This window comes from Falco cherrug, chromosome 1, assembly GCF_023634085.1.
Source record: "Falco cherrug isolate bFalChe1 chromosome 1, bFalChe1.pri, whole genome shotgun sequence".
Classification (NCBI taxonomy): domain Eukaryota; kingdom Metazoa; phylum Chordata; class Aves; order Falconiformes; family Falconidae; genus Falco; species Falco cherrug.
In genome coordinates this window covers 78,096,512-78,114,960 of record NC_073697.1, presented here as the reverse complement: position 1 = coordinate 78,114,960, position 18,449 = coordinate 78,096,512, and the positions used below count along the sequence as shown (strand labels likewise).

Genomic DNA, 18,449 nt, shown 5'->3' with positions numbered 1-18,449 from the left:
CATTTTATTGCTGCTGTTTCTAATGGATGCCATTGATAAGTCATCATGTTATCAGTATTCTTTACACAGAACTCTCCACTGATGCCAATCAAGTACCAAGATTATATACTAGTCCCTACCTAGTGGTACAAAATTATAATATCACAGCACAGCAGGGAGCAAAACAAAGCCCAGTTTGGCAGAAATGGTGTTTTCATTTCAGCTTCTCTTTCTGGTGTGCTGGTAATTGTCTCAAATTCTTCTTAAGATAAAATTGCAAGGCTTTAAATCAGTCTAAAGATTAATGCCTTTTAGAAAGAGTAGACTCACATTGGTTCAAGCATTTTCACATAGCAGAAAGGAGTTAGAAAAACAACTTTCTTCTGAAAGAAAACAGAAATGGCTTATTTTGAAAATACATGCACTATTTTATAATCCTTAGTGTCTGAAGTAACCAATTGAGATTAACGATGATTGGAATAATGCAGTTCTTTAGGTCAGTATTTTCAAGCTTGTGCATTAGACTTTTCTATTTAACAAATACTAGTATCCTAAATCAGAAGGCAGAATATCTGTACGTAAAGATCTGATTACGTGTATTTTTAAAATGGAAGGAAAGTAAGCAGGAAGGACTCACTTCTAGCAGCAACATTCCTTTATACAGATTAAAAAAAAAAAATAAATCAACAAACAAAACACTAACACTTGTTTCTAAGATATGTACCTAAGTGTGCATAGATATCAGTAATTCTTCAAGCCACATGTTTCCATATGTCATCTTAATTCTCACCTCAACTCTCCTTTTTACGTTTGACTGATTACTATCGCCTTCTTCATAGCCTCATATGAAAACACATTTTAGGAAAGCATCATCTTGAAAAAACACTCAGCAGAGCACTCAAACGTTTACAGCCTATGGCACCCAGCTGCCTACTGAAAATCCTTACTGAGCAGAGTTTAAAAAAACCTCCACTATTCTGAATCAGCTTTCATCAAATTCAACATTCATCAGGCAGTATCATGCCCGTGTAATACCTAACACTGTATTCTGGAAAATGCCAGCCAGGTATTTAAAACAGCTCCCAGCATTACAGTATCTGGGGGTAGATTCCTCAGTTCCAGAAAGAATGAGACCCCTTCTTTCTATTTCACATGATGCACCATTAAGGATGCTGTCTTATAATCCTGATAATCATCTTTCACAGAAATCTATGAAATTATTGCTGCGAGAAACATATTTAACTCTGGCTAAAGGCAGAATATTGGTCAACATTTGTTTTTCATCAAAGACTTCCCAGGATCTGGACCCACAGTATGCACATTTTCTAATCATACTGAGCTAGTTGACAGCTTTATCATTCTACCTCAACATCTCCAGACAACATGTGTATGAAGAAAGCAAGGAGCAGTACATTACCAATGAGAACTTACAGGACAATATTAAGTCCCCAAAAAATGTTTCAAGACAGAACAATAGCTTAGCATGTGCTATAGAATAAGAGGTATGAAATACTGCACAGTGTACTCAATACAGGTTACTGAAATCGCTTTATATACTCCCAGAAAAGTAGATATTTTTAAAAGACATAAAACTAAGTACTTGTAATGAGAATATTGAGATTGTTCATACAAGTCCTGATACATAAAATGAATTTTCTATAATAAACCTACTGTCAGATGCCAAAAAAAACCAAGACAAGCCTACCTGAATCAGACTTTCCCAAGTAACACTGAATATCACAGTAGGCAGTTGCTTCAAAACGAAGGTCTCCCTGCTGGAAAAACAAAACAAAACCTAAAACTGAGATATGGCAAAACAAGAGGACAAATTCCAGTTTCTCAGTGCACAACTTGGGTTAAGTCAAAGACGACAATGAAGGCTGTGTAGAGAACTGCAGTTCCATCTCTGTTCAGCTCGGGGGGCTTAAACTCTCAAGCTACAGAACGGTTTTCACAGAGAGGTCTGGTACTGAGTTTTTCTTTTGGGACTAAGGGACATGTTTCTGGCCTAAGAAAGAGGCTGCTGCAGTTCAGTTTGCAGTGCACAATCATCATTCAACACAACTGAATACGGTACCTTGGACACAGTCGAATATATCTGCAGAGGTATTTCAAACATTACTCCCACATTTGTGGCCAAACAAATACTAGAAAGCACATTTGTTACAACGTCTTTCACACCGAGCTTCAAAGAAAATACATTCCAGCAGCCTGGAGGTAGAGTCAAAGGTTCGGCAAAGTTCAGAATCTAGAAAGAATCAAATGACAACTGAATTAAAATTGGTACAAGTATTTTTGGTGCAAGCAGTACCTTGAAGAATGTAAACTTTCTCTTCCTTCATGTTTTTGCTGTTATTACACACACATATGTGCCCATAACTGATCCAAGCAGTGCACATATGTAAATCTCCTATCTAAATATACGAAGAGCCAATTAGATGCCTACATCATATGCTTATTCATAAACCAGATTTGCCTGGTTTGAATCAAGCAATTGCACGAGTAAATTATTGGCTTCGCCTTCTAAACTTCAAAGCTCATCTACGTACGAAAGACTTCCATTACCATTACAGCCTATGAAGAAATGCTGAATCCTATAGAGCACAAACACATGCAACAATTCTGAGAACAGAGCAATGGTCTATAATTTGATGCATCTGTAGCTGCAATTCAAATGAAAGAAAGTTGCTAATAAAACAATACAAAACCAAGCCTGACAGTGAATAATTCCTATTGAGAGAGTAAGCTTGTCAGAACTTAACAGTTACAGGTTTACATATACCTTTATTTTTAACTGATTTTAACCAGCTCTGAGAACACAGAGTTCTTCAAACAATCTATTCTGTATGTCAGAGTACTGTATCCTTCATCAAAGACAAAACATCATATGAAGCAGAAATAATACTTACCTTTAAAATGTTCTTCACTTCTCTGGCGATGAAGACTTCATTCAGTTCAATGCTGAAGTCAAAATTGTTTGTAAACCATATGGACCAAAACCCTGAAGTATTATGGTGTGGTTCTATATGAAACAATGCTGCAGAAGGATCTACGTCAAAATACCTGTAAGTAAATACAGAAATAAAAATAAATACATCTGCAATTGTCCTTGAGCACGCATAAGCGGTCCACAGAAGAGAACTGTAGTATTCCTGCATAATAAGGCTCTTTTAAGGTTTTAAGGAGAAAGAACAAAATTATTTCCTTTGGAATACCTACATATAATATCAGAGTAAAAATTGACAAGTACAGTATAAAAGAGGTAGGCAGGTAATCACTCTACCCCCTTGCTATGCTATAGTACAACATTGCCTACTGCTCCGTGATGTGGTAGTTTTGATGAAATTAGCAAAAGATGAATGAAGAAAAGACTACAATTTTTTTCTGTAACTATCCTGCTTCTGCACTGGAGTGGAAATTTTATCACAGACTCTAAGCAACATTTATATGATATGGGCTGCTAAGGTGTCTCCTCAAATTCTTCCTGGATAAACTACAGAACTATTGCTTGAAATATCACAAGTCCGTTTCGGCAAATGACACAGCAACAGTAGGAAGAAGCCTCTTCACTGTCCTTGGAATTGCTGGGTGACAAAGCAAGTTAATCTCATCTCTTAAAAGCAGGGTACAGTATTATTCTTGTAGTATCAGTGAATGTTAACAAACAAACAAGAATCCACTGTCAACCTACCCTTCCATCACAGGACAGGAAAGACAGGCTTTTAGTGTTGCAGTGCCTTCCAACAGATTATTCCTCTTGCTGTCAGCGTAGGGACTTTCCCTGTCACAGGATGCAGCTGGGCAAAGAACAGACACGCAGGAGAACACATCAGCCAGAGCGAAAGCACATCTACAACGATTTTTATGTGAGGATTTGGAAGAACACTACAAAGTGGAATATTTGCTGATCCAATTCTCACATAGGTGAGCAAAGCATCTAATTGCTTATGTCCTAATTTTCAGAGGTTCCAAACCTTGCTTTAAGAAGAATTTATGAATGCTATACACCTTCAAAAAACATGCACAACGAAGTCAAGAAGAGTAACCTGATCAGTTTTAACCACGTGCCACCGGCACAGCAATTCTTACTTATCCATGCACACCACCTCTTTTTAATAAATCAAAACTGTTCTGAAAAAAAGAATGACTTAATATATATTCCCTTCTTCCCTATTTCTTGCCTTTTTTTGCTAGGAAAAAACAAGTCCCCGAGTATCATTATGAAAGCAGCCTGCTTCATAAATGTTTAAAGTCTATGCACTGCAGTCTAGTGGTCAGAATAGGAAACAGGCTGGAGTTAGCAATGCTTAAATGTTAATCTTTGCTCTTCCACAAACATGCCTGGTCTCAGGCAAGCCTCTTCAATGATCCTGCCAAGAAATGTCATAGAAAATGACCACCCAAGCACAATAGCCTTTTTAGAAAATACATTGGAAACAGAAAAATAACCACAAATTACAAAAGTATGCTGAAAAAGCATATTCAATAATTATGCTTACTGTAAAATCAGCTAACATTTTAGCAAACGTTTTCTTCCCCTTTTTGAAATATGTATAGCTTAGAGCCTTCAACTGGCATAAGAGGAAGCGTATATACATAAAAATGGTGGAAACAATTAGCAGAAAGAATTCATCATCCTTCTCAAAAGTTCAGACAAGTTGATTTTGAGATCTTTCAGGGTCTTTATCTGCTGGAAAAAGCTACCCTTTTGTAATCAAATCCTGTTTAATCATATTATCTGTAAGTATACATATCCTGTACCTTTACAAGGAATAGAAGCAACTTTTGTAAAGTTAGTAGATGATGAAGATAGCAGTACTGGCTCAAACTCCACAGGTGATGTGTCTTTTTGTGACAACTGCCGTATTCCCTGCATGAAGACAAGACACAATAATCCTTCTAGCAGTACTACCATTATTATTGTAGCTCCTGTATTAGTGCATCCTCTTGTCATATTTGCAAGCCAATATCTGCCATTTTCTCACATCTTCTAAATCAACCCCTGGATTTTTATTCAAGTTAACAGCTCTCATGTCTTAAAAAAAACAAACAAACCATCACTGAACTACAACTAATCATCTAAAAGATCTATTAGATGTTTGCCACCACCAAAATCAATCTGCCACTAGAGAGTAAGCCAGTGGGCTAATTCATTTCCCAATGAAATTCAACACCCTAAAACACAACATCCTGAAGCCCATGATTACCTGTATATGCACAAGGCTGTTGCCAGAATGCATGACATACACATCTACTGAGGAATCACCTGTCCAAAAGAATGAACATGGAGGTAAGTTCACAAGGATTGAAACATTCTTGCTTTGTCAGATACTCCTATGAGCAGCAATCCTGATCTAAAATTTAAAAATCTTTGTGTGACAGCTACCCTTGTGAAAAGGAGAAACTATTCATGTCTTGAGCTGGCGATTGTTTCATAAAGGAGCAAAAATCCACTCAACAAGGCTTTTGGCCGCAAATATAAAGTCAAGCATCAACAGGGAATCTTCCTTCACGGCATCTTAAATTCAAGATGGACCACAACTCCCCCCCTTTGCTACAGGCAGTGAGACAGGAGGCACAAATGAAGAAAAGAAGGATGGCTGACGCTGCCATAAATTTTCTAAGTCTAAGGGCCACCCTACCAATAGCACAACAGAGGCCAGTAAAAAACTCTTCCGTACATGCACACAGCTATGCAAGATCCTGGCTCACCTCCTTCGAACAGCAAACATTCTCCAGAGACAATGTGAAGCCAGATTTGGTGCTTAACAGCTTTTGGGCTTAAAACAGGAATTGTCCTATCACTTGGTAGGGTAGTGTTGTATTGACTAAAGCAACAGCAGATAGGTTTAACTCAGCTTTCACCTGCTGATAAGGTGGTACAGCTATTTCACCTGCTGATAAGGTGGACTACCCTTTGCCACTGGCAAAGCTATGTTCTCATCCACAAGACACTACGAAGATGTAGAGCACCAGAAGAACAACAGACAACTATTATACCAGGGTGGTCACCACACTTCCATGAAGGAAGACCGAGTTCTAGCCCTGGCTTATACCTGAATTACACCAGTAGGTGCAGGCTGACACAAAAGGACATTCTCTCAATTCACCAGGCACAATTTCTAATAAGGAGAGTGCTTTACTCAGCTGCTTGAAAGCAAAACTACATGTACCAGCTTCCAAAAGAGGGTTCAAGATGTTCACTGAGTGAGCAGATGCTCCACATACCTGAGCTGTTTAAAGCACGTAACTCTTCTTCAACCTTTCCAGCTGGCTAGCTCCCCTGTGCAGACCTTGCCTACCTGCTGTCCCACTCTAGGTGCTAACACGCGCTGTACACTGAGACTAACACAGCACCTTGCCTTCTGTCGTATCCTTCCCTCAGGACCACATCTCCCATTTAATCACACAAGCAGAAGGCAAGCAAGCATTGCTGTTTGATATGGTAAAGCCACCAGCAGTACTGATGAAGCAAGACATGGAACTTTCCACCAACAGCAAGTCCAAAGGGCTTATATGACCAGCCTCTAACACAGCGAGGATTGCATTATACTTAACAGAAAATAGCCTTAAGAACATACTTCTTATGTTATCTTTAAGCAGCAAAAGTGTTAACAGTGAGCACCCCGACATGACAAATATGAACAATCCCCTACCAGCAACAGAAGAGAAGTACATTCACAACTCAACATTAACAAAGCACTGGCATCTCACCAGCAGGAAAACAAGGTTTACAGCAGGCTTTCCATTTCAGTTTCAGCGCTGTCTAAATATCACATCACAGAATAGGCACAGAAGGAACAGTGTATCTTGTTGTGTGACTATATCTTGAACAGAATTTCTCAAAAGACAAAAAGATCCTTATCTTTTCTAACTAGTATGCTAAAAATATTATTTTAAACCGGATTCTTAAGCAGGTCCTTCTTCTCCTTCTTCAATCATAAGTAAAACTGGCAGATATTGTAAAAAAAAAGCTATTCAAACAGACTGCAAAGCCCTACAAATAATTTAAAATTCCCTGGATTTAGAGGACTTCTTCACCCAATAACTGTAGCATAAAAAAACCGCAAGGAGTTGATTGTTTTGCCTGTGGAATTCTAATTTACAAGAACAAATGATGAGTGCGCCTGTATTACCACATTACCCTACTTTCCACAATGGCCACTATCCCCAGTACTGTACAAACTTCATAGTCCTATTATGGTTAACTTAATTAACGGGAAACCAGAAACGCAGTTGTAGAAAATGAAGGACCATGACATCCTTCCATACCATTTAAGCAAATGCATAAGCATGGGGGACTAAAGACTGGAACAGATGTAGCTTACAAGTTTACTATCGTTACCTTTATGAAGACTGTGCTTACAGTAACTGCCCTAAACAAAATGGCTGACAAGCTCTGTTTAACTAAACTGATTTGTCTTCCCTTACTCGCAACATCTGACTCATACTGAATTTGATTCAGTTTAGCCCATCAAATTACAACTTAGGTAATAAAATCAAGCTCTACTACGATTAACAGTTGTATTTAGGACTTACCCGAGGTCTTCGTTTTTACCATTGCTACGTAAACTACAAAAAGATTCTCCAGTAAGTATTGTCTGTGCTCCACAAAATCTTGTTGGGCATCTTCCATTCTTACCATTAAGCTCATTTCTAGCAGCACTGGGTCACCGGACATAAAACAGCAACTCTGGAGCGAGACAAGGAGATATGGTGTGTGTGTGGTGGTGGAGGGAACAGGAAAAATTCATTATAGTAAGATATCTTGAGAAGTTAATCAAAGGTATTATCTAACAAACAAGGTTTGCAGCACCAAAGGGCTAGCAAAACAGGAGTAATTAGGACCTCTGCTAAAATCTCAGCAGAAACCAAAGACAGAGCGGGTACAGACAGCACAGCAAAAACAAAGATGAAAACCAACTAAAACAGACACTGGACCTTGAAAGAATGCAAATTTATACTGTCTTGTTCAGTCTCACCTCAGGGACTGCAAAACAGTTTCCTTTGTAAAATCCTCTGCCTTCAATAATATGTGCCATAAACAGACTGATGCATGTGTCTTAATGGTAGGAAGACAGTTCATGTTCCCTGGTCTGTTTATAGTTAATTTTTCCAAATCTTGTGTTTTTTGTCTCCATTTCTCACTGAAGTAATTTTAAAAAAACAAACATACATGTACAATTCTTAACAGAAAACACTGCCTGGCTAGAATACTTCAGATAAATACAAATAGGATCCTATTTCCTTCTCTAAGTAGTGGCTGCTGTTAAGACAGCGGAGTCTTGGCAACTACAAAGACAGGACAGCATTTCACAAAAAATTAAAGCCAACAAATCAAAACAAAACTAGACAATCAACGGTGAGTAACATAAATTGGTCCTGCGCGGCACCATGAAGGTTACTAAAATGCTCCGATGCCCAACCGGGAGGACTAATTTGGTCGGGTGGAAGAGGAGGAGAGACCCCCGGCCCCCGGCAGGGGGGCTGCTCTCCGAAGCTCCCCCAGAACACCTCCAGCTGACCTGGAGTGCTGCAAGGAGGCACAGCGGGAGTGGGGAAGCATCTCTGGGAACAAGGTGTCCGTTCACCACTCGCACAGCACCCAAGAAATGCTCAGCACTTGGAATGGCTGCCAGGAGCTGGGGCGAAGGCTGCTGTGAAGACCGGAGCGCAGGGATGGGGTGCCCTCGGGAAGCTCGCAACAGAAAGCGGGCAACCACACTGCGCGCCATCTCGGCCGCTCAGGTGCCCTCATGCATGGCCTTACCCACCAACCAACGCAAGAATCACACACGGGACTAACACAGCGCAGGACCCCATGCAACGTGCAACATACAGAGAAACAACTGTGGAGCCTGGGCCTCCTCGCACCTGATGAGAGAAAGGTGCCGCAGATGGCGGCACGGGCCTATGTGTCTGACCCAACAATCACCCCACCGAGCACCACCGTGGCTGCCAGCCAGCGCCCGTCTACTGTGTGAGGACGTTTGAGGAGAGAGGGGAAGAGGAGCTTCCGATGGCACTGCCCAGGAGGAGCAGACCTCCTGTCCTGGAGGCTCAGGGCTTTAGGAGGACTTTTTTTCTGCTAACAAGCTGTCCCCTCCTCAGCTCTGCCCCACACCATGGCCACCCCCAGAGCCCCCTGAGCCCAGACGGCCCACTGCACCCTTCTCGGCAAAATGATCCCAGGTCAGCACGAACCAGAAACATGTGAAACATTTCTGGAGAAAAGAAATTACAGGAATCCGATCACTTTTGTACTCCATGTAAGTGCTGCAACACCTACGCGTTACAACACTTAGCCTGTTTGGCTGGGTTTCGGTTTTTCCAGAGGACTGGGTGTCTTTTTCTACCTCCCCCTCTCCTGAAGGTTACAGTGTGATGTGTGTGACATTTTATTTATACCATAGGGTATGGTTTTATAAAAGCATAGCTAAAAACACAATTCCCCTTTAAACTGAGACAATGGAAATTGCACTGTGGCTAGAACTTCTAGAGTTCTGGGAAGTGCCCCTTTAAACTTGGATTAAAGTAAGATGACTTAAATAGATACAAAATGATAATAAAACACACCTTAACTTGCTGATATGCATCATTAGGTAAACTGCATTCAAGGTGAACACGTAAGAGGCTGGCATTCATAGTTTCTGCCTGCAAGAAAGAGAAGAAAACATCAAGCACATTGCTTCAAAAGACTTATATAAATCTGATTCACACACTGTAATTTATAAAGATAATAGAACTGTTTCCACACATGTGACACAGCAACATAAGGAAATGTTTAAAAATAAATACAATTATTCTGTACAGTAGGCCTCCAATCAATCTCCAGTTCTCAGGAACTCCATCAATATCTACTTACTTATCAAACTATTGTTATACATGATTACTAAATATTTATAGAGCATCAACATGAGCAACCCTTTCATATGCTTTCACATGTTGATGAACTGTGTTCAACACAGTCTTTTTGTGTAATACAAAGGCTTCTTTCCTTGTTTTCTGTGTATTTTCTTTGCTGATTGGATACTGCAATACGGCTGCTAAGCCAAGAACATGATGTTTCTGTTTGATACACAGGCTTCATGCCAAAATGGACAGAGAGAAAATACTTGTTTTGCCTTTTTATTGATTGGAAAGGAAAGAGAAAAGAAAAGATGACATTGATTGTGCCAGCTTGTAAAGCACTCGTAAATCTAACAGGGCAACAGAACTGACAAAGCCAAGCACAGTTCAGGAAAGCTATCTGGAAACCTGGACCACCACATTACTTGCACAAACTGCTCCACCAGTATATTTTAATTCTAAATTAAGAAGACAAAACAAAGTTAGAATAACAAACCTGTCACTCTATCAGTGCCTAATTACAGCAAAATTACCAGGTGATTTTAAGACTGATGTGGACTCCCCACCCCACCCCGACCCATTTCACTTGTGGTGCTGAATTAAATATCTGAGCGGGGTATCTGCAGGTTCAAGTTTCTGAAGGTGTCAGTGCAACTGACTGAAGAATTTCAATAATTTGATGCTGCAAAGCGAAACTGTGAAGAAAAGTTTTGGAAGCATCCAACACCCTATTTTGCATCTCCCTGGGACAGTCAGGAGGGGAAAGGGTGCATGTGCACAGAGTGCAGGTCTACCACACACGTGGCATTTCATGGGGTCTAGTTTTATAAAAGCAAAGCCAAAAGGAAGCCAACATACATTCTGCGTTCCCGATTCAACCAGATTTCATACCAAAATGACTGGGGCTTCACACAAGAGGGCGATGTAACCTCTGCAAAGCTGTTCAGCAGCGACCCAAACTTTGTCCCCGGTGCAGCTCTCCCGGGACAGAAACCCCTGTCAACTCCTTTCTTTTTTTACAAACGCTTTTGTCCTCATCAGATTTTGAGAGAATAAAAAAACCAAAACATTTGATTCCAAAACATGCACCACTTACTAACCTCTCACGGCCATGACTAGTAGTGGAGTTTTAACAAGACACTAAGATCTTATGAAAAGCAACTTTGTGGGTCACTTTCTGGTCAGATCAACGTTTACACTTAGAATCCCCTTCTCTGTGGTTCTTGAGAGAGTGCTACTGCTGTCACGGTCCTAAATAAGGAGTTGTTAGCCCTTATTCAACACTATTGTAGTTTAAAGTAGTTTAAGACCCCACACCCCTAAAAAAAAAAAAAAAAAAAATCAATAGTAAGTTACATCACATTTTTCCAACTTTTTTTTTTTTCTTGACCTGGCATGTATCTACATGGGAAGCTGCTGTCACCTTAAAATTGAAGCTCCTAATCTAACACACATGGGGGGGGAAGTGTAATTGGGGTGTATTATGTTGATCTATTTTCTACAGGAATTTTCTGTTTCTCTTTGTGAAGCTATTTTCAGAAAAGGAAAAGGGTTTTCATTTATCTAAGGCAGACAACAGACGCATAACTGCCATGCCCACTATCTTACAACACTGGTAGGATGGCTGTGTTAACCATAAAGAGCAGATAAAGCATCTGAGAAGAAAACACCGTCAGAAGCAGAGTTTCCAAGGTGACAAAACCAGGACCATGTCCACGTCTTCCAGCAGTGCAAGCACTCCGTTTACACCGTAAATACCACTGCCTGTGAATCAGAGCAGAGAGCTGAGTTACGCAGCGTATGTTTGCACCAGAGGTGAACTGAAAAGGAGAGGCACGGCACAAGGGGAAAAGTTAGAAAGACCGCTGCAAAGTGTACAGCCACTGCCACTTCATTACCTGGTGTCTCTGTTTTTTATTAGGTATGCATGCATGTACACATACTTGCACGTATACACATAGTCAGCACCCACAAATCCTATATGAACTGAATACAGAAGTCTGATAGAAGCCACACGAATTAAATTCTTGCCAGTTTTGGTAAGACCTTACATTTAAATTTTAAAACAGAGGCCTCTTTCAAAAAAACTCTAAAACCATGAACCGTCTGACCTGCAAGGAGCCCTGCTGAAGATCTAGGATTCTCAGTGGGGGACAGTACAGTAACCAATTACTAATTGATCCCTCAAAAAAAAAAAAGAGACAGAGCACCAACAGACCAGCTGGTGCAGGCCAATTCAACAACCACCAAGCAACCACAGACCCAAGGTCACTTTTAGGGGTAGAATTCCTTTTTCTGCCTACGGTGCTCTGTCAAGCAGACATGACTCTATACAAGATTTTCACAGAGATATTCCTGCATCATTATCAGGACTGTAGAGCTCAAACCACTTCCTGGGGTTTGGCTACAGTGTAATTAGAAAAGAACAAACATTGAACAAGCCTTCCCTTCTTCCTGCAGGCTGATACTTCAGCTCCTCTCCTGGACAGTCCTTGGCCCTAAAGAGTTATTTTCACTCTGAATGGTGTTAATGAGCTGTCTCTGCAATAATGATTCAGCAGAGTTTCATCAGTTTTTTGCAGACAGTTATCAGGATGGCACACCAAGAAAACCCCACAGTCCTACTACCTTCCTTCTCCACGCCCAAGCACCACACTTGCACGTATTTGTTTCTCTGATTCTGCATACAACAGCACAAAACATAGCTTAGGGAGTCCTGGGTTCCCAACAGTACTTGCATTATTTCCTATGTTGTTTGTTCATAAACTCTGAACGCCTCTGGGAAATCAGCAAAGTGATGCCTGTGTCTCCTAAGGCAAGACATTCTGCCCTGCAGGTCACTCCTCCATTGACACTTCCAGTGTGTTTGCACAGCATTTTGAACACAGCAAAGCAGCGATGTAGCTGCTCTGTTAGTGCCATCCCAATATTAAACAATGCCAAAAAACAGGCAACTGGAACAAAGACTACATCCAGAAGCTGGATAAACAAAGATGACCTATATGGGTTCCACCATCTGTTACAGCTTAGTGGTAACTAGCCAATGCTGAATGGCCACATGGACACACTATGAATTCAGTGTTGGACACAGGTCTTCCTTTCTCACAAGCGAGCCAGGAGCACAGAAATCCTGGGATCCAAGACCACAGCCAGAGCACACCAATCCTGAATCCTTCAAAAGCTGAAACTTTGAAAAGAGTAACAGAGGGTGAAATTCAACAGTGGAAAAGGCAACCTTGTCTTTTTTCTTTCTTTTCTTATTAACCACAAGAGTTTCTGCTAAAAAAAAACAAAACACAACACAGAGGGAATGACACAGAAAAATGAAAGGCCTGCATACCTTTGCCTATTAAAAGGATAAAACCAACATACAACATCAATGGAAGTTAAATTTCCACAAAAATTGCAAACACAAAACCTGTCACATATAGTATTTCCAATGGAAATACTACTGTAGAGGTAAACTTTCATCTATAATCACTGGGGATATATCATATTTCCAACATAAATACTCCGTAGAGGCAAGATTTCATCAACATCCCTATGTACAATTCTGACCATTCACCTTCAAAAGAAATCTTTACAAACTGCAGGAGCTGCAGAAAGCAGTAGTCAATTTGGTTAAAAAACAGACAACCCATCACTGAAGAAAATACTACAGAGCCCAGGCCATTCAGCTTGGCAAAGCAAAAGCTGAAAGATGCGATGCCACCTACGCATGCTTCTGGGTATAAGTGTCAGAAGCAGGAGGAGCTGCATAAACTAAATGTGTATCTTAACAAACAAATATAAACCAGCCACAAAGCAATTCAGACTGGAAGTCAGGTGTAGGTTTCCAACCATCAAAGGAGTAAGAGTAAGTATTTTGGGTTATGGCAACAATGCCTCCAGCAGTTCTGAGGAACCATTTTACCAAGCACATGATGGGACTAAACAACGTTACCTTTCTGGCCTTGATGATCAAGGATGTCAGTATTACCAAACAACTTAAACACAACCACCTTTAAAAGAGGAGACAACAGAGGCGAAACATACAGACACACACCGTGCAGCACTTGGTAAGCTTTACCACAGGTTTCCAAGTAGTATCAGTAGACTTCAGAGGTAAGGACACCTTTAGTCTATCAAACTAGACATTGTCACCCAAGATTATAACTCATTAATCCCAAGATGACAAGGGATGTGTAAATGATGCTTACATTATCCTGAACTTACACTGGTATTTTACTGTGGTTAAAAATAAAGAGGGGAAAGCAAATACACACAGTTAAGTGAGTATGACTCGTTTGGTTTAAATGTTTTTTTCACTACAAATCTCAATTTTACATTTAATCTTTAGATCTGCACATGTGTAGTCACTCACTCAAGACTCATAGACCTCTCTTCCTTCCACAGCTTCTGAGCCTAAAATAAAACCTGGGCAAAAAAAGAATCATACCAATTTTTATGGGATCTGGATCAGAATATTAGTAGGTTGAATGGAAGGAGGCACTTCTGGAGAGGACAGCTATCTGTAGAGCAATGTCCTTCTAAAAGCAACCTGTACTCGAGCAAAACATGACCTTATAGGAAAACATTCCTCACTATACAGTAAGGGAAATGTCAAATGCTCCCCAGAACTTCTCTACTCAGAAATTCAGACAGAACTGCGAAGCTGCAGAGTCTGCATCCAAACTTCAGACAGTACCTGACAAGAACCCATTGAGCTAGACATGAAGATGCAGACAGACATGTCAGGAACAGCATCCAAAAAACCCTTCTCAGTTCTACTGCTAGCACCCCAAATTACAAAACCTGAAGATGTTTGCTTCCTTTGCAAGAGTCAGTCTGTGCTGGCCCACAAGTAAGCACACCTGTGTGATTACAGGAAAGAGACTGGTATAGAGGAGAGGAAAGGAAAAGGAAGAAATTGTGCATTATCCTCAGGTAGAGGTAAGCTTGACAGGTCTGAACACACTGACCTAACATACAGACTGAAAAATATCTGAGCTGAGAATTTTTCTCAGGCAGAACAGAATACAACATCATGAAGACAATCAGCACAGCTTACATTTAGATAAATGATTGAATTCTGTTACATGCCAAGATATTCTAAATATGGTTTTGAAAAAAATAAAACTGCATACAATACAAAAGGGAATTTGAAAGATCAGTTTTTCCAGTTAAGTTATTCCCTTGAAAGGTTCTGTATGGCCTGAAAGACTATGAAAATACCTGCAGCTGCAACCAAGTAAAAGAAATCATTAAAGCTTCTTTCAATTGAAATAGTTATGCCTCATAAATCCACTTTGTTGTATTCTCTGCTGCTCCCTGGTTTAGTCAAGCTGAGGTAAGCAAAGCTGGGACCTTCTGCACTGATCCAGGCAAGAGGGGATACTCCAGCCTGACTCCCAGCTCCTGTTCTCAGCCACACGGCACGTTGTGCTTTTTAACTGCGGCAAACTGTTGGCACAGCCCTGCTGTGAACTGGCATGGGGAATGGGTCTGAAGTAAAAACTAGAAGAAACCCTAACAGCCCCACCTCTGTGACTTTATAGTACAAAGCTGGGGTTTTTTTAGGACAGATCAATTCTCCAGTTTTGTTCAGAGCAGGGCATCACAAATAGTTTTGTCAGCGCGCCACAGGAGCATGAACAAGGAACAAGTGGGAATAGTTCAAATGCCAAAGACTGTCTCATAAAACCAGAACACCAGTTAATCACAGTAGCCCTGTACCTTGCGACCTCTCTCCTGCAGTCACTAGTCCTTGGACTTTTTGTTTATGTTCTTTGCATCCCAACAACCTGAGGATGAAAATCTTTTATATCTAAGACGATGATGTTTTGTCACCATTTGAAATGTATACTGTACCAGTGTGTGTGATGCCTGGATGTTTTCAATGTGTGGAAGCAGTAAGTAGGCGCTCGCTAGCTGCACTCTAGGTTCTTCTGGAGAAGACGTCAGAGTTCCCATTCCAAAAACCTGGTGTTAAAAAACCAGGACATTACAGCAACATCTAGCTTTTCAGTTATCACAGTAACACAGATAAATGTTTTTTTAATTATAACAATCTTCCTAAGAAACAGATTGGTTTTTTTACATGAGATACTTTTAAAAGACAGCTCAGAAAGTTCCAGTGTGGAAAGTAACTATACACACAAATGGCACCTTAGCATCTTCACTCATTCAGGCACTATTACAAAAACAAAACAAAGCACTCACCAGCAGAGCATTAGGTTATCTCAACAATAAAGAATCTAAACTCTCTCACTATTTTTCAGGCAACTACAATACACATAACACCATTTGGCAGTGCAGTAATTTCTGGACAAACTTTGCTCCCAGTCCAGTTGCATACTGAATTCAATGGCTTTGCCTTAAAAATTGAGCTAAATAATTTTTGCTCATTTTGGTTTTCAAAGTCTGCTGTTTTCAAAGCACTGTAAGATTTGCAAGTTGAATGTTTTTACTGCATTCATATTCCACTCCATCAAGATTAGTTTATGACAATGAGATGCAAGATAATGGGGGGTGGAGGGAATAAATCATTAGAGATAAAGAAAAATGCCTTGGGGTTTTTCACTTGTATGAAAAGATTATTTTTTTTTAATAGAAACCCCCCCGTGTTTTAATTAAGAGGATAATCCAATGCATTCCATGTTCACTGAAGATCTCTGACTACAGATAGAAAGTATCAAAGGGAATATACTTTTTTTTTTTATGGAGGCATTTACAAAGTGCATTTTACTATAATGGTACCTCTTCTCCATTTGGGTAAATTTTCTGTACATACTCTTGCATAAATGCATTAGAGAAACATCAACATGTTTCAAGGCTTCTGGGCTCACAAAAGCACTGTAACGGTGCATCAACTTCTCAAGTTATGCCCAATTTTGAAATTCTTATAAACCTAAGGCAAGCTGAAATCATGGGCAGCTACTGCCTCTGTTTCAGGTGGCTGGCAAAACAGTCCATGAAAACCTGTCCATTACTGATTTCAGCAGCAGTCCAACAGGAGACAAACTGATTTTTTGACGGCACTGACAACTGCTTCCCTGCAACTTGTTGATATAAGGCCCTGGCTGAGCCTGGCAATAAATCACAGGGTCAGAAGGGAGTGCAGGGAGACGACAGGTGTCAAAAAGAAAAGGTCAATCACTCTACAATGCACTCTTCACTCATCCTTGATGAAAAGTTCCTGCCAAATGTTCCTGTTCTAGTAAGTACTAGATAAATGCAACATTTTTATTAAAAATCATGTATTTCAAATGAACTTACCTATGCTTCAACTCAAGGAGCTTTGTTTCCAGCACAGTATCAAAGTGTGGGAATGGAATAGCTGGATGGTTGATTAAAGCTGGCATTGTTTTTAAAATCACTGAATTCAGAGTTAGACTTTTCTTTAACAAATTAATAAAAGCAAAGAATTTGGAGTATATAATGTCCCTTATGAAAATTAGAAAAGCTTAAGACTTGCTTCAATTCACTACTTCATCAGGCAATAAGTGGCTTTAATGCACAACCATTACTTCAACTTTCACGTTTAAGGGCCTAAACCTCTCACCCTGTGTGTCACCCCCAATGTGTTTACATAAAATCCTGCACAATAGCTGAAAACCACCTGAAGTATTTCCTAAATAGGTTTTTCATGACAAATGCATTCCAGCACAGTGCAGTCTAGACTGCAGTATTATATGAAACCAACTAGCAGTGACAGAACCATGCTCTTATAAGTACACATATACCAATACACTTAGTGTTACTACCCCAAGTAGCCCCACTAACCGTAGTAATTTTAACCATACACATGTATGAGGGATCATGAGACTAGCAAGACCAGGTAAAAGGGATGAATTGCAAACACTACCCCATCTGATTTGTACCAGGAATTCAATGAACTCTGAAAGTCTGTAAGTTCAAGATCTATCAAAATTACTTAACACCCAAGTAAATCCAAAACTCAAGCTAAAAATAAGAGCAGTTACCTGATATGAAAGTAGTCCATGAGATGAGGTATTTATAAATAATGAGCTTTCAATACTGCCTTCTTCTGTCGGCAGGAAGAGTACTCTGAAAGAGATTTTTCCCATCACTGGAATCACCTGCAGAGACCACAAAGAAACTTGCTTGCTCGAGCCAGTGATCACGACACCCTCCGTTCAGTCGCGCAGCCCAAGAGACGTTCCCACATGCACACACCTATCTAGATCCCACTAAGCAGAACCTCAGCCCCGAGAAGTTTCATCTGTCCACAACTCTCGACTCTTACCACGGAGAAAAACTGAGACCACACAGCAACTTGCTGGAGTTTCGTGGCTAGCTTGGGCCTTGTCAGTCAAGGCTCCTTTTTGCACAAGAACAGCACCAACAGCCTCTGCATAAACAAAAATGCTTCCCTGCATATAGATACCTATTAAAAAGTGAATCAATGCCCCCTGTGATATATAGTCAGCTGAGTCAATGATGTTTGTGTCTGCACAGTAGATCCATGCAGCCACAGTAAAAAACACAAATCAGATGAAAGCACAATAAAAACCCTTTGCACATCAGCAGAGGATAAAATCTGGGCTTCATCAAACTGAGATCATAGTGATTCATTCTTAATATGCCTTATATTGTTATACATTGTTAAAAAAAATCAG

At 40.2% G+C, this 18,449-nt stretch overlaps 1 protein-coding gene across 4 annotated transcripts in view; it reads right to left on the bottom strand.

The window, feature by feature from the left end:
- The window catches only part of TMEM131L (transmembrane 131 like), an 82,946-nt gene that overhangs the window by 26,531 nt on the left and 37,966 nt on the right, over nucleotides 1–18,449 (bottom strand). For 3 of the 4 annotated variants that reach the window (XM_055725182.1, XM_055725312.1, XM_055725254.1), the window contains exons 6-15: nucleotides 17,793–17,909; nucleotides 15,679–15,789; nucleotides 9,556–9,633; nucleotides 7,519–7,672; nucleotides 5,187–5,245; nucleotides 4,741–4,849; nucleotides 3,671–3,776; nucleotides 2,889–3,042; nucleotides 2,057–2,227; nucleotides 1,685–1,754 (exon numbers count right to left, since the gene is read on the bottom strand). In XM_055725182.1, coding sequence (XP_055581157.1) covers nucleotides 1,685–1,754; nucleotides 2,057–2,227; nucleotides 2,889–3,042; nucleotides 3,671–3,776; nucleotides 4,741–4,849; nucleotides 5,187–5,245; nucleotides 7,519–7,672; nucleotides 9,556–9,633; nucleotides 15,679–15,789; nucleotides 17,793–17,909 — 1,129 coding nt within the window. Of the gene's footprint in view, nucleotides 1–1,684; nucleotides 1,755–2,056; nucleotides 2,228–2,888; nucleotides 3,043–3,670; nucleotides 3,777–4,740; nucleotides 4,850–5,186; nucleotides 5,246–7,518; nucleotides 7,673–9,555; nucleotides 9,634–15,678; nucleotides 15,790–17,085; nucleotides 17,730–17,792; nucleotides 17,910–18,449 lie in introns of those variants that run through there. The other variant, XM_027801677.2, reaches the window with a different exon arrangement.